This window comes from Schistocerca serialis, chromosome 6 (assembly GCF_023864345.2).
Source record: "Schistocerca serialis cubense isolate TAMUIC-IGC-003099 chromosome 6, iqSchSeri2.2, whole genome shotgun sequence".
In the NCBI taxonomy this organism is placed as follows: Eukaryota; Metazoa; Arthropoda; class Insecta; order Orthoptera; family Acrididae; genus Schistocerca; species Schistocerca serialis.
Genome location: NC_064643.1, coordinates 285,746,847 through 285,769,229, shown reverse-complemented (window position 1 = coordinate 285,769,229; position 22,383 = coordinate 285,746,847). Strand labels below are relative to the sequence as shown.

The 22,383-nt window shown below is 42.8% G+C and overlaps 1 protein-coding gene across 2 annotated transcripts in view; it reads right to left on the bottom strand.

The window, feature by feature from the left end:
* The window catches only part of LOC126483878 (high affinity cAMP-specific and IBMX-insensitive 3',5'-cyclic phosphodiesterase 8A), a 1,729,999-nt gene that overhangs the window by 53,629 nt on the left and 1,653,987 nt on the right, over positions 1–22,383 (bottom strand). For both annotated transcript variants that reach the window (XM_050107127.1, XM_050107128.1), the window contains exon 16: positions 6,732–6,859. In XM_050107127.1, the coding sequence (XP_049963084.1) occupies positions 6,732–6,859 (128 nt within the window). The remainder of the gene's footprint in view (positions 1–6,731; positions 6,860–22,383) is intronic.

The following is a 22,383-nucleotide window of genomic DNA, read 5'->3' as shown; positions in this document are numbered from 1 at the left end:
CACTTATAACAGATTTATTCACTTGTTTTGTTATATGAGACAGCATTATGATTCTCTGTGTATCATCTGAAAGATGGAAGCACTAATTGAGCAGCAACACATGCACTTGACACAAGAAAGAAAAGTTTTTTTCAAAAGGGGGCTGCCATACTGAGATAATGAACTATGTAGTTTACTGAATGGTAAGAAACATGTCTGCTTAAAAATGTTAGATTTCTAGCTGATCAGGATTTGAGAGCAGATTATAAAAGAAAATCAGCTGTAATGAAAGGAAAGTCAGGCAAGTTGAAATCCATAGTTGGGAAATATATATATTACAATACTGAATATGATGTAAGAGGAAGACAAGACAAAGCATGCAAAATAATCAAACATCTAAACAAAGAAGATAAAAGCAATCTAGAAATAAATACAATATCTGAAACTAATTGGTTACAATACTACAAAACACTCTGGACAGTTGTGCAAGATACTCATATGGTTCAGGTTGAAGCAGATAGTAATGTAGACCTAATAATGTTCATGGAATTACAGGGTACAGTAACTTCTAGCAATTACAGGAAGACTCCAGGGTGTGATAAAATAAATACTGAACTGATAAAATATGCATCAAATACTACAAAATTAAGAATACATGATTTTATGAAAGTGCTACAATTTTAACAAAATGACCATTTCCCATTGCTGAAACCACATTATCAGGTGCCCAACATGGTTTTCACACAGGAAGATCATGTTTAGACTCTACCTTCACCATGACAGAACTAATAATAGAATCTGTGCATCTCCATTATGAAGACACAATCAACAGCATTTTTAGGACACAAGCCCATATGAGTTAAGATTGAAATTGATAATCAGAACATAGATCAAGTTACTACATTTCAATATATTTTTGTGTAGGGGGATCTTTAGGAAGACAAATGAAGAGATGGCTTGATCAGTTTTGAAGGAGACAGAATTGGCCAGAAGTCCTTTATGTAGATGATTATGATCTGAGATATGACACTTTCTCCTTATAATAAATTGTAAATGGCCTATTAACTACTTGCCTGCAAAATTCTAAGGTGTATTTTGAATGAAGCAGCTCTATTAAACACCTATGTCAATGTACTACCATGTTCTGTTTATATCTACAGAGTGCTCCTAAAGGAAAACAACATCAGGCTTCAACACACCATCAATGAGGCAATAGAGATGGAGCACAAGTTTGGATTATTTTGTTAAGGATGAGGAAAGAAACTGGCCATGCTCTTTTAAAGGATCCATCCTGGCAAACATGGAGCGATTCAGGGAAATCACAGAAAACTTGAATATGGATGGCCAGAAGAGAACTGGAACTGTCATCCTCCCAAATGTGTTTCTAGGGTGCTTCTAATTTCTCTATATACATGCTAGGGGATATGGAGGTGACTGAGTAAGCAATGCTTTGATCAGGAACCCACACCAGGAAATTAACTGTGCAGCAGGAAGGCCCGCATATACCGGGTGAAGAAAGCACTGGTAAGCTATGTTGGCTTTAGTAATTACTAAATTTGCAACAAACTAATATGGTTAACAACACCAAGAGTTAACAACTGTCACTAGAGGAAGGGGCAGTGAGTGTACGTGTATGTTTCATGTTAATTGGAATTGTTAACACACCCGTTAGTTGGTTAGACAAGGAATAATTGCTGAACTCAAGTCATACTAATATGGTTAACAACACAAGCTGTTAACAACTGCCAGTAGAGGAAGGGGAAGTGAGTGTATGAAGTAGCACAAAATACTACAAGTTTCATGTTATGTGGAATTGTTAGCACATTCATTAGTTGGTTAGAAAAGGAATAACTAACAGATTCACAGCAAATTACTAACACTCTTCCACACAGGAAATGGGATGTTGTGGATAACAGTATTTCACATTTTTGCTTCTATTGCATGGAAATGGCACATTGCTGTCACAAATTATACATGTTTAGTTCTCACTACATGTACTCAACATGTACAGAGAGAGTTCAAAATCACCCCCTATATCCATTACACTGCAATGTACATGCCCATGAGATTCTCCACTACATGTATAATCTTAGCTTGTGTTCTGGCTGCAGGAGCAATACAGTCACCCGTTGGTTTACACCATGTACTACACTGCTTGATATTACAGCTGTGATTTGAGGAAGGATAGCAAATAATGAAGTTATACTTATAGTTGTAAACAGTAGAGCAGGAAAGATACAATATTAGGGTGCAAAATTTAGTACATACAGCTGTCACCTCTGGCAATAAGAACAATTCTAACCTAGCTGGGCATGACAGCCAACTGAGCTTGGATGAAAGATATGAATGGATTTATTTTTCAAAACTGCTTCAACTCTATGTCCTAATTCATCAATTGTAGGGGATGGTGAGGGGCGGTGCACCAGTCTTGCAGCAACCCAGGAACAGAATTTTTCAATGTGTGGCAGATCTGGAAATGTGGTGGCCAGACCAACATTCCATACACCACCAGTGTCAAGGCAGATGATCTGACCTGCATAGAGTCAACATTTGCTCTTCTGTTATCTGGTAGAAAGATAATTTCACAGAGACTTTGAAGGTAGGGTATAGTCACCAGTCTTGACACATCAGAAATGTAATGGCTGCTGTCCAAACTACCTGCTATGCACACCAGAGGTGATGCTGTTGTGTACCTTATAATGACCCACACTGTCGCTCTACGTGCTCAGCCCGTATGATGAGGATGACGACGAACACAATCTGGCATCATTCATTCTCCTCTGAGCCTCCACACATGGATACATCCATTGTGCTGCTTTACATGGAACGGGGGACTTGTCTGAAAAGATGATGTGATGCTACTCCTTTATTCAATATTTTTGTTGGGTACACTGGGAGCACCATAGGGTTTAACATCCTACTGACAATGAGGTGATAAAACACATAAAAAAAAGTATGGATTGGAGAAGGGTCCCAGAATTTGCTTTAAAAACTTACAGCATTCACAGGAAAACTAGATCTCTGTGGCAAGATGGGGTTTTGAATCTTATTTCATCTGAATGCAAGCCCAGTGTGTTATCCATGGTAATATAGGGCTCGTGATATTGTTATAGTTCTCATGCATCTTAATCTTAATTCTTTTACTACTAGCAAAGTTTGTAGGTTGGTCTAATTTGCTATAAGGCAGGGGTGGGTAATAGCTTTTGTTCGGGGACCATTTTGTGGAAGCAGAGGTTAGTGGAGGACCACAACTTTTAAAATTATTGTGTGCATTAGTTAAGTTTGCTTATCAGAAGAGGTATCTACATCTACATCTATGTGATTACTCTGCTATTCACAATAAAGTGCCTGGCAGAGGGATCAATGAGACACCTTCAAGCTGTCTCTTTACCATTCCACTCTCGAACGGCACGTGGGAAAGAGCACTTAAATTTTTCTGTGCGAGTCCTGATTTCTCTTATTTTGTCATAATGATCATTTCTCCCTATGTAGGTGGGTGCCAACAGAATGTTTTCGCAATTGGAGGAGAAAACTGGTGACTGAAATTTCATGAGAAGATCCCGTCGCATCGAAAAATGCCTTTGTTTTAATGAATGCCACTCCAATTCTCATATCATGTCTGTGACACTATCTCCCCTATTTTGTGACAATACAAAATGAGCTGCCCTTCTTTGTACTTTTTTGATGTCATCCATCAGTCCCACCTGATGCAGATCCCAGACCACACACCACTCCAGAATAGGGAAAACAAGCGTGGTGTAAGTAGTCTCTTTGGTAGACGTGTTGCACCTTCTAAGTGTTCTGCCAATGAATCGCAGTTTTTGGTTTGCTCTACCCGCAATATTATCTATGTGATCATTCCAATTTAGGTTATTTGTAATTGTGATCCCTAAGTATTTAGTTGAATTTACAGACTTCAGATTTGTGTGACTTATCGCGTAATCGAAATTTAGCTATTTCTTTTAGTACTCATGTGAATAACTTCATACTTTTCGTTATTCAGGGTCAAATGCCACTTTTTGCACCATACAGGTATCTTATCTAAATCATTTTGCAAGTTGTTTTGGTCATCTGATGACTTTACAAGACGGTAAATGACAGCATCATCTGCAAACAATGTAAGAAGGCTACTCAGATTGTCTCCTATGTCATTAATATAGATCAGGAACAATAGAGGGCCTATTATTACATAAAAATTCTGCCTGTCTGTACAGGCTGCACAAAAACCATTGGCAGATCACATGCAGCCCATGGGCCACTGTTTGCCCACACCTGTGATTAGGTATTGTGCTTCCCATTTGTTTTATAATTTACAGTGTTAATTTTCAGATGAGATACCATTTAACTTTCTCTTATATTTCAGAGATTTGGTTATATGTCACTGTCAAATTCACAGCTGCAGCCTGACATTACCTCTCGTCTTCTGTTCAAAATAACACAGAAGCTTTTGTGGAGGTCTTGCATCCAGGAGATAGAAGCTATTTGGGTGATATTATTTTGTCATTTATAATTGTGCTGCATATTGTGCAAGAAGTCCCAGTGATCCTGGTACCACTGAGGGACTTTCCAAAGGCAATTACAATACTGTCTGCGTGTTGTGAAGGATAGAGACAATGAGTATGCTAACATACGATACGTATGCACCTATTGAAAACACGCTTTTAAAATATTTTAAAATAAAATTACGCAGAAATTCAAGCAATATCTGTAACAAAAGAAGGATCAAATCTAGACACTGGGTTAACAAGCAAAAGATTGTTACTTCGGATATCCTGACTATAGTTATCAAGATTTTTTTATTTTTTTTATTTTGTCATTTGGTCGTACTTACTATACAGCCATCTATGTATTACAAGTTATATTTACACAAATACATGACAGTGTTTTCTGTTTATGGCTATAAACCAATTTTGCTAAAATAAATAATATATTATGTTCACACAAGAATGTAGCTAGCATTTTATACATACTCGTATTATTTGTGCATAACAAATAGTCAATAGCAGTTGCTCAGATTTTACTAATAAGATTTTAGGTCTTTTTGGGTAGTGCCATGCCACCTGCAGGGGGAAAAATAGACATTTAAATTCTCCAATTCATGTTTTACCACATTTACAACATGGGAACTCATGAAAATGTATTAACTGTACAAAAAAAGAAAAGAAAATGTGGCTGAATCACATCCTTATTATCAATATCCTGTTCCTTTAAATAAAGTGAACCAAGATTATTGGGGAATATCTGCAAGTACTTTTTTGTAACTTTTGCCTGTTTTAATCCTAGACTGATTTCCTCCGTAAAGCTGTGAGGGCAGATCATGAGTCATGCCTGGCTAACTGTGTTGGAAAGAGCATTTCTCACAGAAAGATAGGTTCTGGGTCGAGTTCTGGACACAGTTCCTGCCATGAAGCTCAAAATACTGCATACTCTGGTGTTAAGGTAAAACAATTCATACTGCTTCCACTTGCTTTCCCACTCTCATTTGTTAATCATACTGCTAGTCCAAATTAATGACAGTTTGAAATCATGTGTTTGAGAAATATTCATTGCTTGTTTTGTAAATCTGTTCATATGTCCTATTGAATACCATTCTTGAATGGCCCCTTAACCATATAAATTACACTGGTCAGTCAGCTGCTTGTATTTCTCTATTTCTTGCTTGATATCTAGAATAGGTTTATCAGGTGTCTGCATCATACTGGATGAGTGCAAATTCTGAAGGACACTGATATTCTTGAAAAATTCTTAGGTGAGACTATTCTGCAACACATCTCAACTTCTGTGAAGAACACGGACATTATTTTGGAGAGGGAAACTTTTTTGTGGTACACATTGCTTAGGCACACTTTACACTGTTTCCCTCCTGGGATTTTCCTCCATCAGTATAAATTTGGTGGACGTCTAATTACTTTTTTTGAGTGAAATTTTACATTTTTAGTTTGATATGGGCTACTGCCCAGGTTGTTTTCCACACCCTTTTAAGTAAATGCCAGACTAGGTCCACATTATTGCTAAATAAATGTGGCATGCAATAATCTTGAACATGGAAACACACAGAACAGGGACATGTAAATTCTTCTACTACCACATTTCAAGACATCTTGCATGTAGAGCACTAATGCCTGTTATTTTGCAATATACTAACTGGTTCTGAAATTCTGTGGGCTTAGTAGGGACATGCTAAGATGGGTGTGCCTACATATTTCATGTTATTCAACTCATACACCACCATAATGGAATAATGGACTTCAAACTGAAAATAAAGAGTTTTTTGGCATTTTTGGTGGGAAGATAATGAAAGGTTGTGCAACAAGTTAATCACAAAGGATTTTGTACCCCTGTCTACAATATCCTCTCTCCTTATATTGTGGAGACTTATCTGTTGACTGTAGGGGACTGTGACAGATGTATGTATGATGGTATAATGTTTATTTTGTTTGCTGATGAGAGAAGGAGAGATATTTGGAATTAAATACAGGACATAGGTCTCATGTGCTTAGGAAATTCACATTGCCACTTCTACCCTCCCTGCTGGCCAAATACTGGCAATGAAAAGTTTATCTCACCACTATGATTCAAACTTCCATGACACAGCCATGCATTATCATCTTTGTCTATGGAGACAGGTATTTGAAAGTCAAAGTCATCCAGGTTCACAAAACGGAAAACTGGTATCTGAATCATCCAAAGCAGACAGAATGACAACTTTGTAAAAATAAAAATAAAAAAAGGAAGAAACTGCGTGTACAAACCTTTGAAGATATTCACCCTGTCGTCAGACAGGGTGAGTTTGAAGGTGAGCGCCGCATGGTGTGACTCCAGAACGCACATGTCATTGTACAGGATGGCCAATGGGTTGCCTGCATTGCACAGGAATGCACTGTAACACAAAAGAACATATTGCTCAGTGTATAATCCAACAGTGGATGATGTTTGTGGGCTTTCAACTACATCACATCAAGAATGAAATTAAGTGAACTCACAGAACAAAGTATATGCGGACAGCAGAATACTTCTGTGGGGAGAACTTGTGCATATTTGTATTGCAAAAGCACACGATAGTTGGTGTCTACTAATTTTACTTATAGTTTTTATACAGTATAATAAAAGAATACAAAAAGCACTCCATCTTCAGGCCACGAGTGGCCTACTGGGACCATCTGACCGCCATGTCATCCTCCGAGGAGGATGCGGATAGGAGGGGCGTGGGGTCAGCACACTGCTCTCCCGGTCGTTATGATGGTACTCTTGACCGAAGCCGCTACTATTCAGTTGAGTAGCTCCTCAATTGGCTTCATGAGGCTGAGTGCACCCCGAAAAATGGCAACAGTGCATGGTGGTTGGATGGTGACGCATCCAAGTGCCGGCCACGCCCAACAGTGCTCAACTTCGGTGATCTCACGGGAACCGGTGTATCCACTGCAGCAAGGCCGTTGCCCATAATAAAAGAATACACAATTAAAATTGAATGTGATTTGGGGTGTACAGGGTGTGAAATTTAGCAATGAACGAGGCACCTCTGGTGGCAACAATGGTGGTAACCCAGCTAGGCTTTGACTTGAGCTGATTACGGGTACAGCATTCCACTGTTGCTGCAACTCTTTGCCTGGGTTCATCAATTACAGAGGCTAGCAAACAGTGGTGTGCCAGGCTACTCATAACCAGATGTTTCCAGTGGTGAGAGATTTGGAGAATGTGCTGGCCAGAGCAACAGTAGAGCATTGTCTGTATTGAGATATGACAGGTCAGTATGAGCAACATGCAGCCTTTATCCTGTTGACAGATAATGCCACAGAGACCCAAAGATAGGGCGTTACCACTAGCCTCAACATTTCAGAATTGGAAAGTCTGCTGTCAAAATCAGTGACTATATGAAGCAGAGGTTACTGTGTGATGCACCCAATAGCAAACCATACCATCATGCTAAGTACTTGTTGCTTATGGCAATGATGAATACAGTCTGGCTGCATTAGCTTTTCTTGGAGCCTGCACAGATGGGTATGAAAGACTGGGACTAATCTGAAAAGATGACTTGGTTATTGTTGGGTGCAGCTCAGCTGACATGTTTCTCTGCTGCAACGTCATGGTTAGCCACAACGGTGGTCCCTATCCTGACAGTCCATCAAGCTCCAGGTGTCTTCACATTGTGTGTCTGTGTGTGAATACTTACCTTGCTACAGACAAACCTGCTTCCTAACGAGAGGCATGTGACATAGATGTGTGATCCAGCATGGGTGAGTAAACAATATGTCTACTCTCTCAGGCACTAGTCGCACGGCATTCCTGAACCTGTCAGTTCCACATTCAGATGCCAGCATGGAATGTAGATCACCAATACCAGCAATATCATAGCACAATAAACTGAAATCTCAATAGTCCACTATTCTAATATATAAGAAACTATCAGCCTCGATTATGGTAATGAAACCAACCTTTACCTAAGTTTCAGCCCAAGTAATTGAGCCTTCTCTAGAAGATAAACCTGATTCTATAATATGTCTACAAGGGCATGATCTATAAATAAAACTAAAACAGCCTGAATAGGTGTAGTCACATTTTAAAAATGCGGTACATAGGTACTAAGTCACCACCAAGACAAGTTCCGGCGAGCCCCTCGTCTTGATGGACGCCTTGTCGTGGGCCTCTGGAGCTCACGTGAAACTAAGTAGACCTAGATGATGTGCTGCACATCAACATGGTGGGGAACATTGCGCATGTCTGTCTGAGACCATGACTGTCAAAGATAAAAGACCAAGGCAGTTATATCTTAAAACAAATAACTTATAGAATAGTTGAAACTCTGAAACATAAAGCCGCTGCACCAGGTTTTGACCAAAATGTAACAAACTATGCATGGATTTATATGGGTGTGAACACACTACCCCGATTTACACTATTAGAATATATCAGCCCTTTCACAATGAATGCTGCATAATGCAACCATCGTTATTAATGAAATATGAAATAAAACAGTGAAACTGTAGTATGTAAATGCCAAAATGCAATAATTTCAGATAACCTGTACACAGATGGTTGAGTAGGTGTTTTTATCAGTTGATGTAGATATACTTCTCATTGCTGACACACACTGAATGAAGAATATTATCGAGATTAACTTTTATCTTATTACTAAAAATAATGCATGAGTGAATGAACAACGCCACTTCATCACCATGTAATAACAATCGACTAGAATAGGTCAAATTATGTTTTACATGTAAAATATATGGTAATTGTGTGAACGGATGTGCAATGCCCTTTCTTCGTCCTTATACTGTATTGACCGACAGAGGTCAATTTCACTATGCGCTACAAAAGAGAATTATTGCCTCTTATATTAAATGCTATTATTAAATAAATATGATATGATAAAATGTGCTTGACCCAAGAAGACACCTCGGAATTTTTTTTTTTTATGGACACTTGACATGGGAAAACGGCATGATCTTCACAAGAAAGAATTAAAAAGAAATAACAGATAGCTACTAATATGCTGATGTGTATACCATAAATGGACAAGGAAGGAATTGTCTCTGGATTGCAACTATAAATAAATGTAAAGGGAATTACCCTTAAAGGTCGAGACAAACCAGCTAAACCTCATCTTGTCACCTGAGGCTCCATTTCACTGTTCGTGGGCTAGTAACCACTTATAGAAATACGACTATTGTCTATGGGATAGATACGGGTATCTTAATTATTGAAACAATGTGTGCCACATTATGTAAGTACTGTATGTGGAAAGACCACCTGATGGGAATCTTATACCAAAATGTTATGCGGTCAAATGCATGCATGCTTAAGGTAGTAGCTAGGAATCCACTCATAGTCTTGTTTACCAAAACTGTTCAGCAAACCGATTTGAGCATGGGACCCCAAAAATCTCTACATTGTATCAGTAACTATATCGACCAACAGGGCAACAGTTAACACTTCACGTGAAAGTGACATATATATCCATGCACTATTGTCATGCCTCCAGTGGCAACAATGTATGCTCTAAAAAGACGAACCATAAAGGAATTATCTGAATGGGACAGAAAGCTGTAGATATGATGTTCATGTACAGGTAAACAAATGAGTCAGAAAAATTGGATGATTTATTCAGTAGAAAGAGCGTCACAAACTGACTAAGTCAATAACACATTGGTCCACCTCTGGCACTTATGAAAGCAGTTATTTGGCTTGGCATTGACTGACAGAGTTGTTGTATGTCTTCCTGGGGGATATCGTGCCTATTTCTGTCAAAATCCTGAGATGATTGGAAGGCCCTATCCAGAATGCACAAATGTTCTGAATTAGGGAGAGATCTGGTGACCTGCCAGGCGGAGTGGTCGAGCGGTTTGAGGTGCCACTTCATGAACTGCCCAGCCCCTCCTGCCAGAGATTCGAGTCCTTCCTCGGGTTTGGGTGTATGTGTTGTTCTTAGCGTAAGTTAGTTTAAGTAGTGTGTAAGACTAAAGACTGATAACCTCAGCAGTTTGGTCCTTTAGAAATTCACACACATTCGAACATTTTGGCGACCTTGCTGGTCGAGTTAGGGTTGGCATCCATGAAGACAAGCAGTAGAAACTCTCGTCATGTGTGTGTGTGTGTATGTGTGTGTGTGTGGGGGGGGGGGGGGAGGGGGGGGGGGTAGAGGAGGGGGGGGGGGCATTATCTTTCTGAAATGTAATCCCAGGATGACTTGATATGAGGTGCAACAAAACGAGGTGCAGAATATCTCCATGTACCTCTGTGCTGTAAGGGTGAGAGCAGATGACCATCAAAGAGGTCCTGCTATGAAAAGAAACAGTACTATAGACTATCACTTCTGGTTGTCAGGCCCCATGGCAAACGACAGTCAGTTGGTACCCCACTGCTTTCCAGGGTGTCTCCAGGCACGTCTTCAGTGGTCAGTGGGGCTCAGATCAAAGCAAGAGTCATCACTGAAGACAATTCTATTCCAGTTAATGAGATTACAGCTCAAAGATGGCCCGAAAATCAGGAATGATGGCTTGAGTGCCATTTCGTTTCATAGCAGGGCACCTTTGGTCGTCAGCTGCAGCACCCATACAGCACAGCGGTACGTAGATGACATTTTATGATTTTGTTGCCCTTCATGGCAATCCATCTTTGGATTATATTTTAGCAAGATAATACCCACCGGCACACAGCGAGAGTTTCTACTGTTTATCTTCGTCCTGGCAGCGGTGAACTGCTGTACCTCTGAGGATGTCTCCTGCAGTCGGAGACGAAACGTCAGGGGAGAGTTTTATACTTCGACCACGGCCTGTCAGCCCGAAAGTTTTAAGTGAAAACAAGTTATTGTTCATTATCCCACTTTCGACCACAATTTCCAGATTGTCACGGCAAGAATGGAGGACCTCGTGCAAACCTTATTGTGGCTACAATTCCTTCACTGGAGAAGCTCTAAGCCACCAGTTAAGAACAGATATCCTGTGTCCAGTCCATTTGTCACCCCCGCCTCCTCCTGTGCTAAAATCTGCCACTTCAGTGAGATCTTTTCTACACTTTCTCTCGGCAAGAGAGCACACGCAGGCGATAAAAGGCTTTCTATAACAAGCATTCTTTCCATTAGCAAACTGCATATCGTCATTTCACATTGTCCTCCCCTGGTAGCTGAGTGATCAGCGTGACGGAATGTCATACCTAAAGGCCCGGGTTCGATTCCCGGCTGGGTTGGAAATTTTCTCCGCTCAGGGACTGGGTGTTGTGTTGTCCTTATCGTCATCATCATTTCATCCCCATTGACACGCAAGTAGCCGAAGTGGTGTCAACTCGAAAGACTTGCACGAGGCGAACGCTCTACCCGACGGGAGGCCCTAGCCACACTGCATTTCCATTTCACATTGGCATCTCACGTCCTGTTGAGGAATGCAACTGGCCCTCACCTGGCATACTACAGAAGTATCCATTTGATGTTTGACTCCGCGATCTTTCCACTGTTCTCAATAGTACAGAGTAACAATCTGGCGTACGTTAGCCTGGATGGCGGGGAGGGGAGGCGAGTTCCTTTCTAGTCCGTCGGCGCCTGCCTGTTCCTTCAGGGGTCGTTAGAGTCTGAGGATGGGGGCGGAGACGGCCAGGACTTTATCCAAAGCTCCCGTCTTAAATGCTGCAAATTAAGAGCATCTAAATTTGTTCTGTTTACAAATGAAGTTCTGCATTGTCTTTTCACTCATATTCAAATAGTTTCACTTCATGAATGTTTCACAGAGATCATCTGCACTTTCTTTAGCCATTGTACACATAAGTCCCTAAATTTGGCCGCGTCTTCTCATCTGGCTGTTACAAAAGAGTTTTGCCTTTATCCACAGAATGACACAAAGACTGACACTCTGGGACAAAAGAACAAAGCCTTATATATATGCTCAAATACTATCACCATTTAAAGCATGCTGAAGGTCAGCCTTTATGTTGAGAAAAATCTAAAAGCCATTATTCGCGTTATGTATACAGGGTGATTCACGAAGATATGAAAATACTTTAATATGTTATTCTACAAGTAAAACTATAGAAAAAAGTTCATATGAACATAGGTCTGCAAATGATTGGTTACAGAGTTACGGCTAGTAAAAGATTTTGCCTGAAATTTGGCAACTTTTCTAATATGAAGCCATCTCAAAACTATACGAGATTAAAGCAAAGCACGATTTCCATTTATTTTGTTATCATTGATCTGGTGAATCTAATAAACCATGTCCCAGACGTGCAGCTGCAGTAATTTTCCAGAACATCCACGGAAGCGAAGAAGTAATTTCCTAAACTTTTTAATTTATTAACTACTTGGTGCAATTTGATTTTTTAAATTCCAGACAACTGTACAAATGTTAACAGAAGTTGTAGAGTATTTAATTTTGGAAAAATGATGGTAATGACGATAACTGAAACTGTATGAATGTGTCAGATAATCTGCTTTTATTAATACTTAAATACACTGTTGTTGTTATGTTCTTTCGCTGAGCAATATAGAAAACTAACTTCTTTCAAGGTTAGGAAACGACTGAAACACCTCACAAATGGTTGCCAACAATTACATAAACGTTTGTACATTCTTAATGGAAAGAAAACAAATTTACTTGTACAATTCTTTGCTTCTCTGGATGTTCTTCAAAACTACTGCAGATACACGTTTTATTAGATTCACCAGACCAATAACAAATGGTTCAAATGGCTCTGAGCACTGTGGGACTTAACATCTGAGGTCATCAGTCCCCTAGAACTTGGAACTACTTAAACCTAAGAATCCTAAGGACATCACACACATCCATGCCCGAGGCAGGATTCGAACCTGCGGCCGTAGCGGTCGCGCGGTTCCAGACTGTAGCGCCTAGAACCGCTCGGCCACACCGGCCGGCAGACCAATGACAACAAAATAAATGGAAATAGTGCTTTACTTTAACCTCATACAGTTTTGCGATGGCTTCATATTAGCGAAGTTACTAAATTTCAGGCAAAATCTTTTAGTAGCCGCAACTCTGTAACTAAAAATTTGCGGACCTGTGTCTATATGAACTTTTTTCTTTAGTTTTACTCGTAGAATAACATATTAAAATATTTTCATATCTTCGTGAATCACCCTGTGTAGAAATGTGAAGACAGGAATATTTCCAATTTCCGTGGCCAAAAGTCTACCAACAATTTAAATCTGAATCAAAATATTTTTCCTGTGTTCTGGTGTCTCATACATTTACTTATATTCCAGAAGCCAAAAACATACTGATATGCACTGAAAACGAAAGACGTACAATAAAGAACAGAAAATTAGCAAAAAATGTAAATGATGATAAATACAATAATACACAGAAAATCAAAGTAGAAGTAACTGTTAACACTTGTTGGCAAGGACAAGTAAATGTTCTTTCGATGTTTTCAGCGTATAAAAATGTCCCTTTTTGCCTTCAATGTACTTTGCGTGGATTCCCACTTTAAATGATTATTGTTCATACTGTCTGCCACGACGGCTAGCGCTGTACACTGTTGGTTAATGTCTCTTTCTATGCAGCAATCTTCGATTTACGAACCTCATTCGTCCGGCGCTCTCATACAACAAACGCGCAACATTCATACCAGTAACTTACATGATACCATCAGGTATAGCATCTCCTCGTTCCTACCTGAGACCAACATCCCTTTCCTAAATACAGACTTACGCTACCTAATACCCCCTTATGTTTCTTGCGTTGCAGATTCAAACTTATCTGATTCCCTCTAACAACAGACACAAAACTCTTGGACTTTTGAACAACATACGTTCCAATTCACAAATGGAATAAATTTGAAGGGTCTCCACGGATCGGCTAGTTTGTGGATTTTATGATCATTACTTCCTCTCAGCATTCACATCAGCCTATATTTTTGTATTTCTTCTGTTACGGCAAGTGAAATATTCGCTTGTCTGTTCCATCATTAAATTTCTGTCTTTTCAGGAATCGTATATTATTTCAGATTATAATTTCTTCCACCGCAAACACAGACTCATACGGCCCTCTTCTTTCAATTTTTCCTTGGCGCATCTTTCAGCGCTCAGTTACCTAAATGCCACCTCACACTTCTTTTTTCTCCAGTGAATAATCGTAACACATGCTGGTATCTTAATAACTTCCCTCAATAGCCCTTAACTTCTCTCTCGCAAAGCTTCATTCACCTCAACAACTCACTTTAGTACATCATGTACTTCCATTAAATATCGACAACTACATCTCCCTTCCAAAGCTATGTTCCACAGGTCCACTACAAGAACAACAGACACTGTGATGGCTTTGGAGTGACATGACAAAAGAGAATCGTGTATGATGACGACACGTCGTACAACTGCAGTAAAATCAGATCAGGAATTCGTCGATTAGGCACTTTTCAAGCACCGTTGAATCGTCAGCAAATCAACACGGCCGCGCGGGGTAGCCGCGAGGTCTTGGGCGCCTTGTCACGGTCCGCGCGGCTCCCCCCGTCGGAGGTTCCTTGGGCATGCGCGTGTGTGTGTGTTGTTCTTAGCGTAAGTTAGTTCAAGCTAGCTTAAGTAGTGCGTAAGCTTAGGGACCGATGACTTCAGCAGTTTGGTCCCATAAGACCTTACCACAAATTTCCAAAAAATGAGCACGGTTCTATAAGGAGATTCATCGTATGCAAAAAGAACATGAAACGGAAGAAATCACGTTACTGTGGTGAATAATGTGATGCGGGACAGTATGTTGTGCCTCGTTTTGAAATATATCACTCAAAAAATTTTTCTGAAATGTCTTCACTTTAATGTTATCTACACTCCTGGAAATTGAAATAAGAACACCGTGAATTCATTGTCCCAGGAAGGGGAAACTTTATTGACACATTCCTGGGGTCAGATACATCACATGATCACACTGACAGAACCACAGGCACATAGACACAGGCAACAGAGCATGCACAATGTCGGCACTAGTACAGTGTATATCCACCTTTCGCAGCAATGCAGGCTGCTATTCTCCCATGGAGACGATCGTAGAGATGCTGGATGTAGTCCTGTGGAACGGCTTGCCATGCCATTTCCACCTGGCGCCTCAGTTGGACCAGCGTTCGTGCTGGACGTGCAGACAGCGTGAGACGACGCTTCATCCAGTCCCAAACATGCTCAATGGGGGACAGATCCGGAGATCTTGCTGGCCAGGGTAGTTGACTTACACCTTCTAGAGCACGTTGGGTGGCACGGGATACATGCGGACGTGCATTGTCCTGTTGGAACAGCAAGTTCCCTTGCCGGTCTAGGAATGGTAGAACGATGGGTTCGATGACGGTTTGGATGTACCGTGCACTATTCAGTGTCCCCTCGACGATCACCAGTGGTGTACGGCCAGTGTAGGAGATCGCTCCCCACACCATGATGCCAGGTGTTGGCCCTGTGTGCCTCGGTCGTATGCAGTCCTGACTGTGGCGCTCACCTGCACGGCGCCAAACACGCATACGACCATCATTGACACCAAGGCAGAAGCGACTCTCATCGCTGAAGACGACACGTCTCCATTCGTCCCTCCATTCACGCCTGTCGCGACACCACTGGAGGCGGGCTGCACGATGTTGGGGCGTGAGCGGAAGACGGCCTAACGGTGTGCGGGACCGTAGCCCAGCTTCATGGAGACGGTTGCGAATGGTCCTCGCCGATACCCCAGGAGCAACAGTGTCCCTAATTTGCTGGGAAGTGGCGGTGCGGTCCCCTACGGCACTGCGTAGGATCCTACGGTCTTGGCGTGCATCCGTGCGTCGCTGCGGTCCGGTCCCAGGTCGACGGGCACGTGCACCTTCCGCCGACCACTGGCGACAACATCGATGTACTGTGGAGACCTCACGCCCCACGTGTTGAACAATTCGGCGGTACGTCCACCCGGCCTCCCGCATGCCCACTATACGCCCTCGCTCAAAGTCCGTCAACTGCACATACGGTTCACGTCCACGCTGTCGCGGCATGCTACCAGTGTTAAAGACTGCGATGGAGCTCCGTATGCCACGGCAAACTGGCTGACACTGACGGCGGCGGTGCACAAATGCTGCGCAGCTAGCGCCATTCGACGGCCAACACCGCGGTTCCTGGTGTGTCCGCTGTGCCGTGCGTGTGATCATTGCTTGTACAGCCCTCTCGCAGTGTCCGGAGCAAGTATGGTGGGTCTGACACACCGGTGTCAATGTGTTCTTTTTTCCATTTCCAGGAGTGTATAAGGAGCAATCTATAAGTAATGCAACTTATTTTTCTTCTCGGCCACTTTCAGTGGTTGAAAAAATTCGGGATTTGTTGTGGAACATTGTGGAATATTCCCGCTTCAGCCCCTATAGTTTCATGAAGTTCCAGTCGTTGGTGGCGCTATACGTACCCTTCAAAATAGCGTCTGTAACAGAGGTGCGTTCTAAGCAGAGAACTGTCATTGAGTTTCTTTTGGCGGAAAATCAGCACATCATTGATATTCATAGCCACTTGCAAACTACATGAACTGGTAGTGAAGAAAAGCACGGTGAGTCATTGGGCGAGGGGTGTGTCAACAAGGTCGCACAAACCTGTCCAATCTCCCGCTTACCGGCCTGTCGCACACAGCTGTGACTCCTCCAATGTCGCAACGTGAGGACGGATCATAATCAAACACCTCACTGCACAACTGGACGTCTCTGTTGGTGGTGTTGACACACTCGTCCACCAGTTGGGTGGGGTATTCAAAGCAGTATGCCCGCTGGCTTCGTCGCCGCCTGACACAAGAGCATAAAGAGCAACGATGGGCCAGCTGTGTGGAATTGATTGCGTGATACGAGGCGATGAAATATGGGTTCATCACTTCGAACCAGAAAAAAATGGCAATTCATGGAGTGGCGCTACACCATCTCTCCTCCGAAGGGAAAGTTCAAAGCAGCACCCTCAGGTAAAGTCATGACCACGGTCTTCTGGGACTCTGAACGATTTATTCTGTATAGTGTCCTCCGTCATGGCACAACAATGAACTCTTAAATGTATTCTGCTACCTTAGGAAATTGAACAAACTACTTCAGCGTGTTCATTGCCACAAAAATGCGAACGAACTTCTCCTCCTAGATGGCAACTCAAGGCCTCACATAAGTACGTGCACCCGAGAAGAGGGCACAAAACTTCATTGGACTGTTCTTTCTCATCCTATACCTCGAACCCTGTGACTCCCATCTGTTTGGTCCAAGAAGCAGTACATGGATGATTGTGAGTTTATTGATGCAGCATGAGGACGGGTTTGACATCGACCAGTAGGCTGGCGTAAGGCCATCGCACTGAAAGGAGATTATGTTGAAAAATAGGGTTTTGTAGCTAAAGGAGTGGGGAATAATATGGTGAATTGGAATCCTGAATAAAACCAAGCTGCTTTCAGGAAAAAAATGTGTTTCAGTACTTACTGAATGCCCCCTCCCCCCCCCCCCTTAGTATTAGGAACTTCAACAATATTGAAAGTTCACTGTTTTTAAGAACTTATCGTTGAGAATAAATACAGAAGAGTCTGCCACGAGAAAATCACCAAGCGAAGCCTTTTTCCTCGTTGTTAGTTCCGCGAAGCTGCAACTCGAATTTGTTTACGTCTAGTACGCAATTGAAGTGCTTTTCTTATCGTGTGTAAATACTCCGTTTGGTTCGCTTATCTGTATCAACTTCAACATTTGACATTTAATGTCTTTTCTCGATGGCATCAGGCGCTGCCATTTATGGTGAGGATACGGTGAAGGGGGTCGTGGTCTCGATGACCCCACTTGATAACATCGACAACAACCGGCTCCCCGGCGGCTACATCAAGACGCAGTTTCCTTTCCACCTCCTCCAAGAACTGCTTTGGACATCAAGATGGATGCTATCAACCATTCGTTAGCAGTAGTTTGGGATAGATCTGACGTACACCCTGACAAAGAGAAGACCGTGTTTTCAGAAAGGGACACCCCCAACTTCTCCAGTGCGTGAAATAAGCAACAATGTAAGGTTAGTTTGGATTTTAGGAATTCAGGAACCCTTACTGCAGAAACTCAACCAGTCTCATTTGCTGCTAATGCTGATCCAATTGCGATAGTAGCTTCTGGGTCTCTCCTAACCTACAATATGTTACTAACACACCTCGCGTGGAAACTGCAACTCCTTAGCTGTCTTCTAACTTCTACAAACTTACAGATAGTGGGCCGTAAATTGTTTATATGGAAAGTCTGGATAAAAACATCGGCCGTCTGTACCATACGGCACTAGGTAAACTCTTGCATTTTTCCTTACCAGACCTGTAGAATGCTCTAATTAGTATCTCTTCTGTGGGAAAAACTGAAGTGAACGTCGAACAGAAAACGCCAGACAAGGCTAATTTCTTAGTGAATAGTGAAGAATTAAAGACTAAAATTATTGAAACGTACATTCCTTCTCTCTTGTTCACAAACTGGGACTACTCAGAAAAGCTGATACCGAATTTGAAGCAGAGATTTTGGAAGTCGTGCAGTCTGTCTTCCCCATTATGGGTGTTCACAGGTTTACAAAGAAATATGGGAAAGAACAAATTTTCAAAATGCATACCTGTTTGTTCATCTTTGACTCTCAAACTTTAGCGGAAGCTGTGTTTATCCATGGAACTAGATGTCCTGTAGATCACTATGTGCCAACTTTCAGGCATTGCTTTAACTGCTTTTGCTACGGAGACATTAGTAAACAATGTCAGTCCCAGAAGAGATCTGTCAAATGTAATGGGCCTCATGCACCTCTCCTATTGCCATTTGTGCACACTGTGGGAACACCCATCCACAGATCAGTCCTTCAGGCATGCGCTGAACATTGCGAGTATGCCAACTTGTCTGTCACTGGGTGGACAACAGCGTTCTTGCCTGCGCCAATCATTGCTGCTTGGACAAATTTCAGCACTCCAGATTTTCAAAACCCACAAATTTTCCCGCCGCTGCCCGCCACAAGAAGGTCAACAGTGCGGAAGTAGGGACGGAACTGGATGTGTGGATGTACATCAGCAGACAAACGCCTCTCACCAGTCTTACCAGCTGTGGTGGCAGCAAGAAAACACAGTAATGTATAAGGGGCGTTCAAAAAGAAACGAGCTGGAGGCACAATTACAGAAACCAGTAACTGTATTTTAGAAGTATTGACCCTGGCTGTTGAGACACTTGTCCCATTGTGACACAAGGCGGTGAATGGCTGTCTCATAAAATACCCGGGGCAACAATGTTAACTAGTTCCGCACGTACAGCTGGACGTCGTCGTCCGAGGTGAATCGTTTGCCCCTCAGAGCCTTTTTAAGGGGACCAAAAATGGCGTAATCACAGGGAGAGAGGTCCGGACTGTATGGAGTGTGACCGAGAACCCCTCATTTGAATTCCTACAGGAGTACCGCGCCTGTGTTGACCGTATGAAGCCTTGCATTGTCGTGGAGCAGAATGACCCCATGTTTGAGATTGCCTGGTCGTTTTGATTTGATCGCTTGGCGAAGGGGGTCAAGGTTTGCGAGTAACGCTGGGCACTCACTGTTGTCCCGTGCTGCAGGAAGTGAATAAGGAGTGGGCCATCTTGGCCAAAGAAGAATGTCAGCGTAACCTGTCCTGCACTCATGTGGATGGCCTTGGCTTTTTTTTGGTGGTGGTGACCCTGGATGCTCCCACTGGAGACTTTGACGTTTTGATTCTGGTTCAAAGTGATGACACCATGAATCATCTCCAGCCACCACTCATGCCAGGAACGCATTCCTTTCCCGAGCATAGTGCTGCAGATGAGCAAGACAGTGGGCCATTCGACATGCTTCCTGGTGTAGTTGAAGACTGTGGGGCTCCCATTGGGCATACACTTTGCACATTTGCACTCGTTCCTTCATGATGGTGTGAACACTTCCGACGCTCAAGCTCAATCCAACCACGGCAGTTATGGCGGTCACTGTCACTCGGCGGTCCTGGATAATGAGCGCATCCACCAGCTGGACGATGTCATCGGTAATGCAGTGTGGTGCTCCAGACCGTGCATCATCGGCTAACGACACCCGTCCTTCCCTGAAGCGCTTGCGCCACGTCTTAACCCTTGCAAGGGACATGCATTGTTCGCCGCACTCTTGTGTCATTCGTTGACGAATGTCCGTTCCTCCTACTCCTTCCTGTGTCAGAAAACGAACAACACCTCTTTGCTCTTTTGACGCTGCCATGTCACTGTTTTCAATGCGACTGGCGGCGCTGGACAATTGATGCAGGGTGCTGCTAGCTTTGTATAGTCACGTGACGCACACGTGTGCCCTGTAGCGACGGGCTGTGAACTTCCTCGCTCTGGTCGGAACCACACCTCGTTACACACGGCGCGATATTACCCTCCTGTCACCGTTTTGCGCATTCCAGACTCCGGCTCGTTTCTTTTTGAGCGCCCCTTATACTTGTGTGGTCCCACTAGTGCACACTGCTATACCTCACCCAATATTCAACAACACCTGCAAGCCATAATCCCTTTCAGCCTGTTGTTCACAGATTAGCAGCGCCAGAAGTACAAAATCAACGACAGCCACTAGTTCGTGCTATGGATACTTCCCCGAGGCATGGAAAATTTCCAGAATAATGCCAATACCAAATCCGGGCAAGGATCTCTCACACCCTGACAGCTACAGACCCATAAGCTGGGAAAGGTACTGGAACATGTCCTACTGAAGCGCATGCTGGACATCCTTGTGGCACACAACATCATGCGCCCGGAGCAGTTTGGCTTCCAGGCGAAGCTATCGGCTGAGTTACAACTACTCCGCACCACGGAATCTATCCAAGACAATTTCAACAAGAAAACACATACCATTAGAGTCTTTCTCGATATAGAGAAGGCTTACGATAAAGTATGGCGACGCAACTTGATCGTCAAGCTCCGACGTACCACTCCCCTGCCGGACTGCTATTTAAAACTTCTCGACAATTTTCTCCAGGATCGCAGATTATATATCCGCATTGATGACAAGAATTCAACAACACGGCCTGTCCTTGAAGGACTTCCACAAGGATCGGTCATATCTCCACTGCTGTTTAATTTGTACATTAACGACCTCCCGACGGTGCCACATGTTACTGCCAGTTTCTATGCCGACGACACAGCGCTCCTGACTGCAGGCACCAGAATGGACCACCTCGTCACACGGATGCAGCGCCAACTGCATTTAATGGGCCACTGGACCCACAGGAACAAAATAACGGTCAATGCAGAGAAAACCAAAGTTATTGTCTTCACACGTCGGAGACCCATTGTCAACGAACGCCTACGGATATCAGACCAGCCACTGCCCCTGGACAACAACTGCGAAATTCCTTGAAGCGCATCTGGACGCCAAACTGCCGTATAGTAATCACATTAGGGAGAAGAAGACATCTGGCCTTAAAATGCTGGGAGCTCTCCTCCCATTTCTTAAGAGTTCGTACCTCAGCCAACGCACGAAACTCCAGCTGTACCACGCCACAGTAGAACCATCTGTTTTGTATGGATCGACCTCATACTGTACTACGTGTGCCACTAACTACAAGAAGTTACAGGTTATAAAAAGCAGATGCCTACGATGGATCACTGGAGCCCAATGGTAGATCCGGAATCATGATACTCATCGAGCCTTAAAGCGAATCTTACCTCTCAGACAAGGTCAAGGAGAAGGCACGAACCTTATTTCGGAAGTTGGACATGATAAGCGATAGTACACCACAATTCACCACAGTAGGTACTGCAGAACCCTCACGCAACCACAAATATAAAGTACCGAAGGCGATAGTATTTGAGCCCCCGTAAATGTTATCCCTACATAATTCTACATAATTTACGGACATAAAGTCCCTTAGCACTCCTACACACTGTTTTCAAACACACACCAAAAGCATCGAGTTGAAGGACCCCTCTGTGTGCCCAAACTAAAGCTGATAGAAGAACAAATAAATAAAGCGAAAATTTTTACC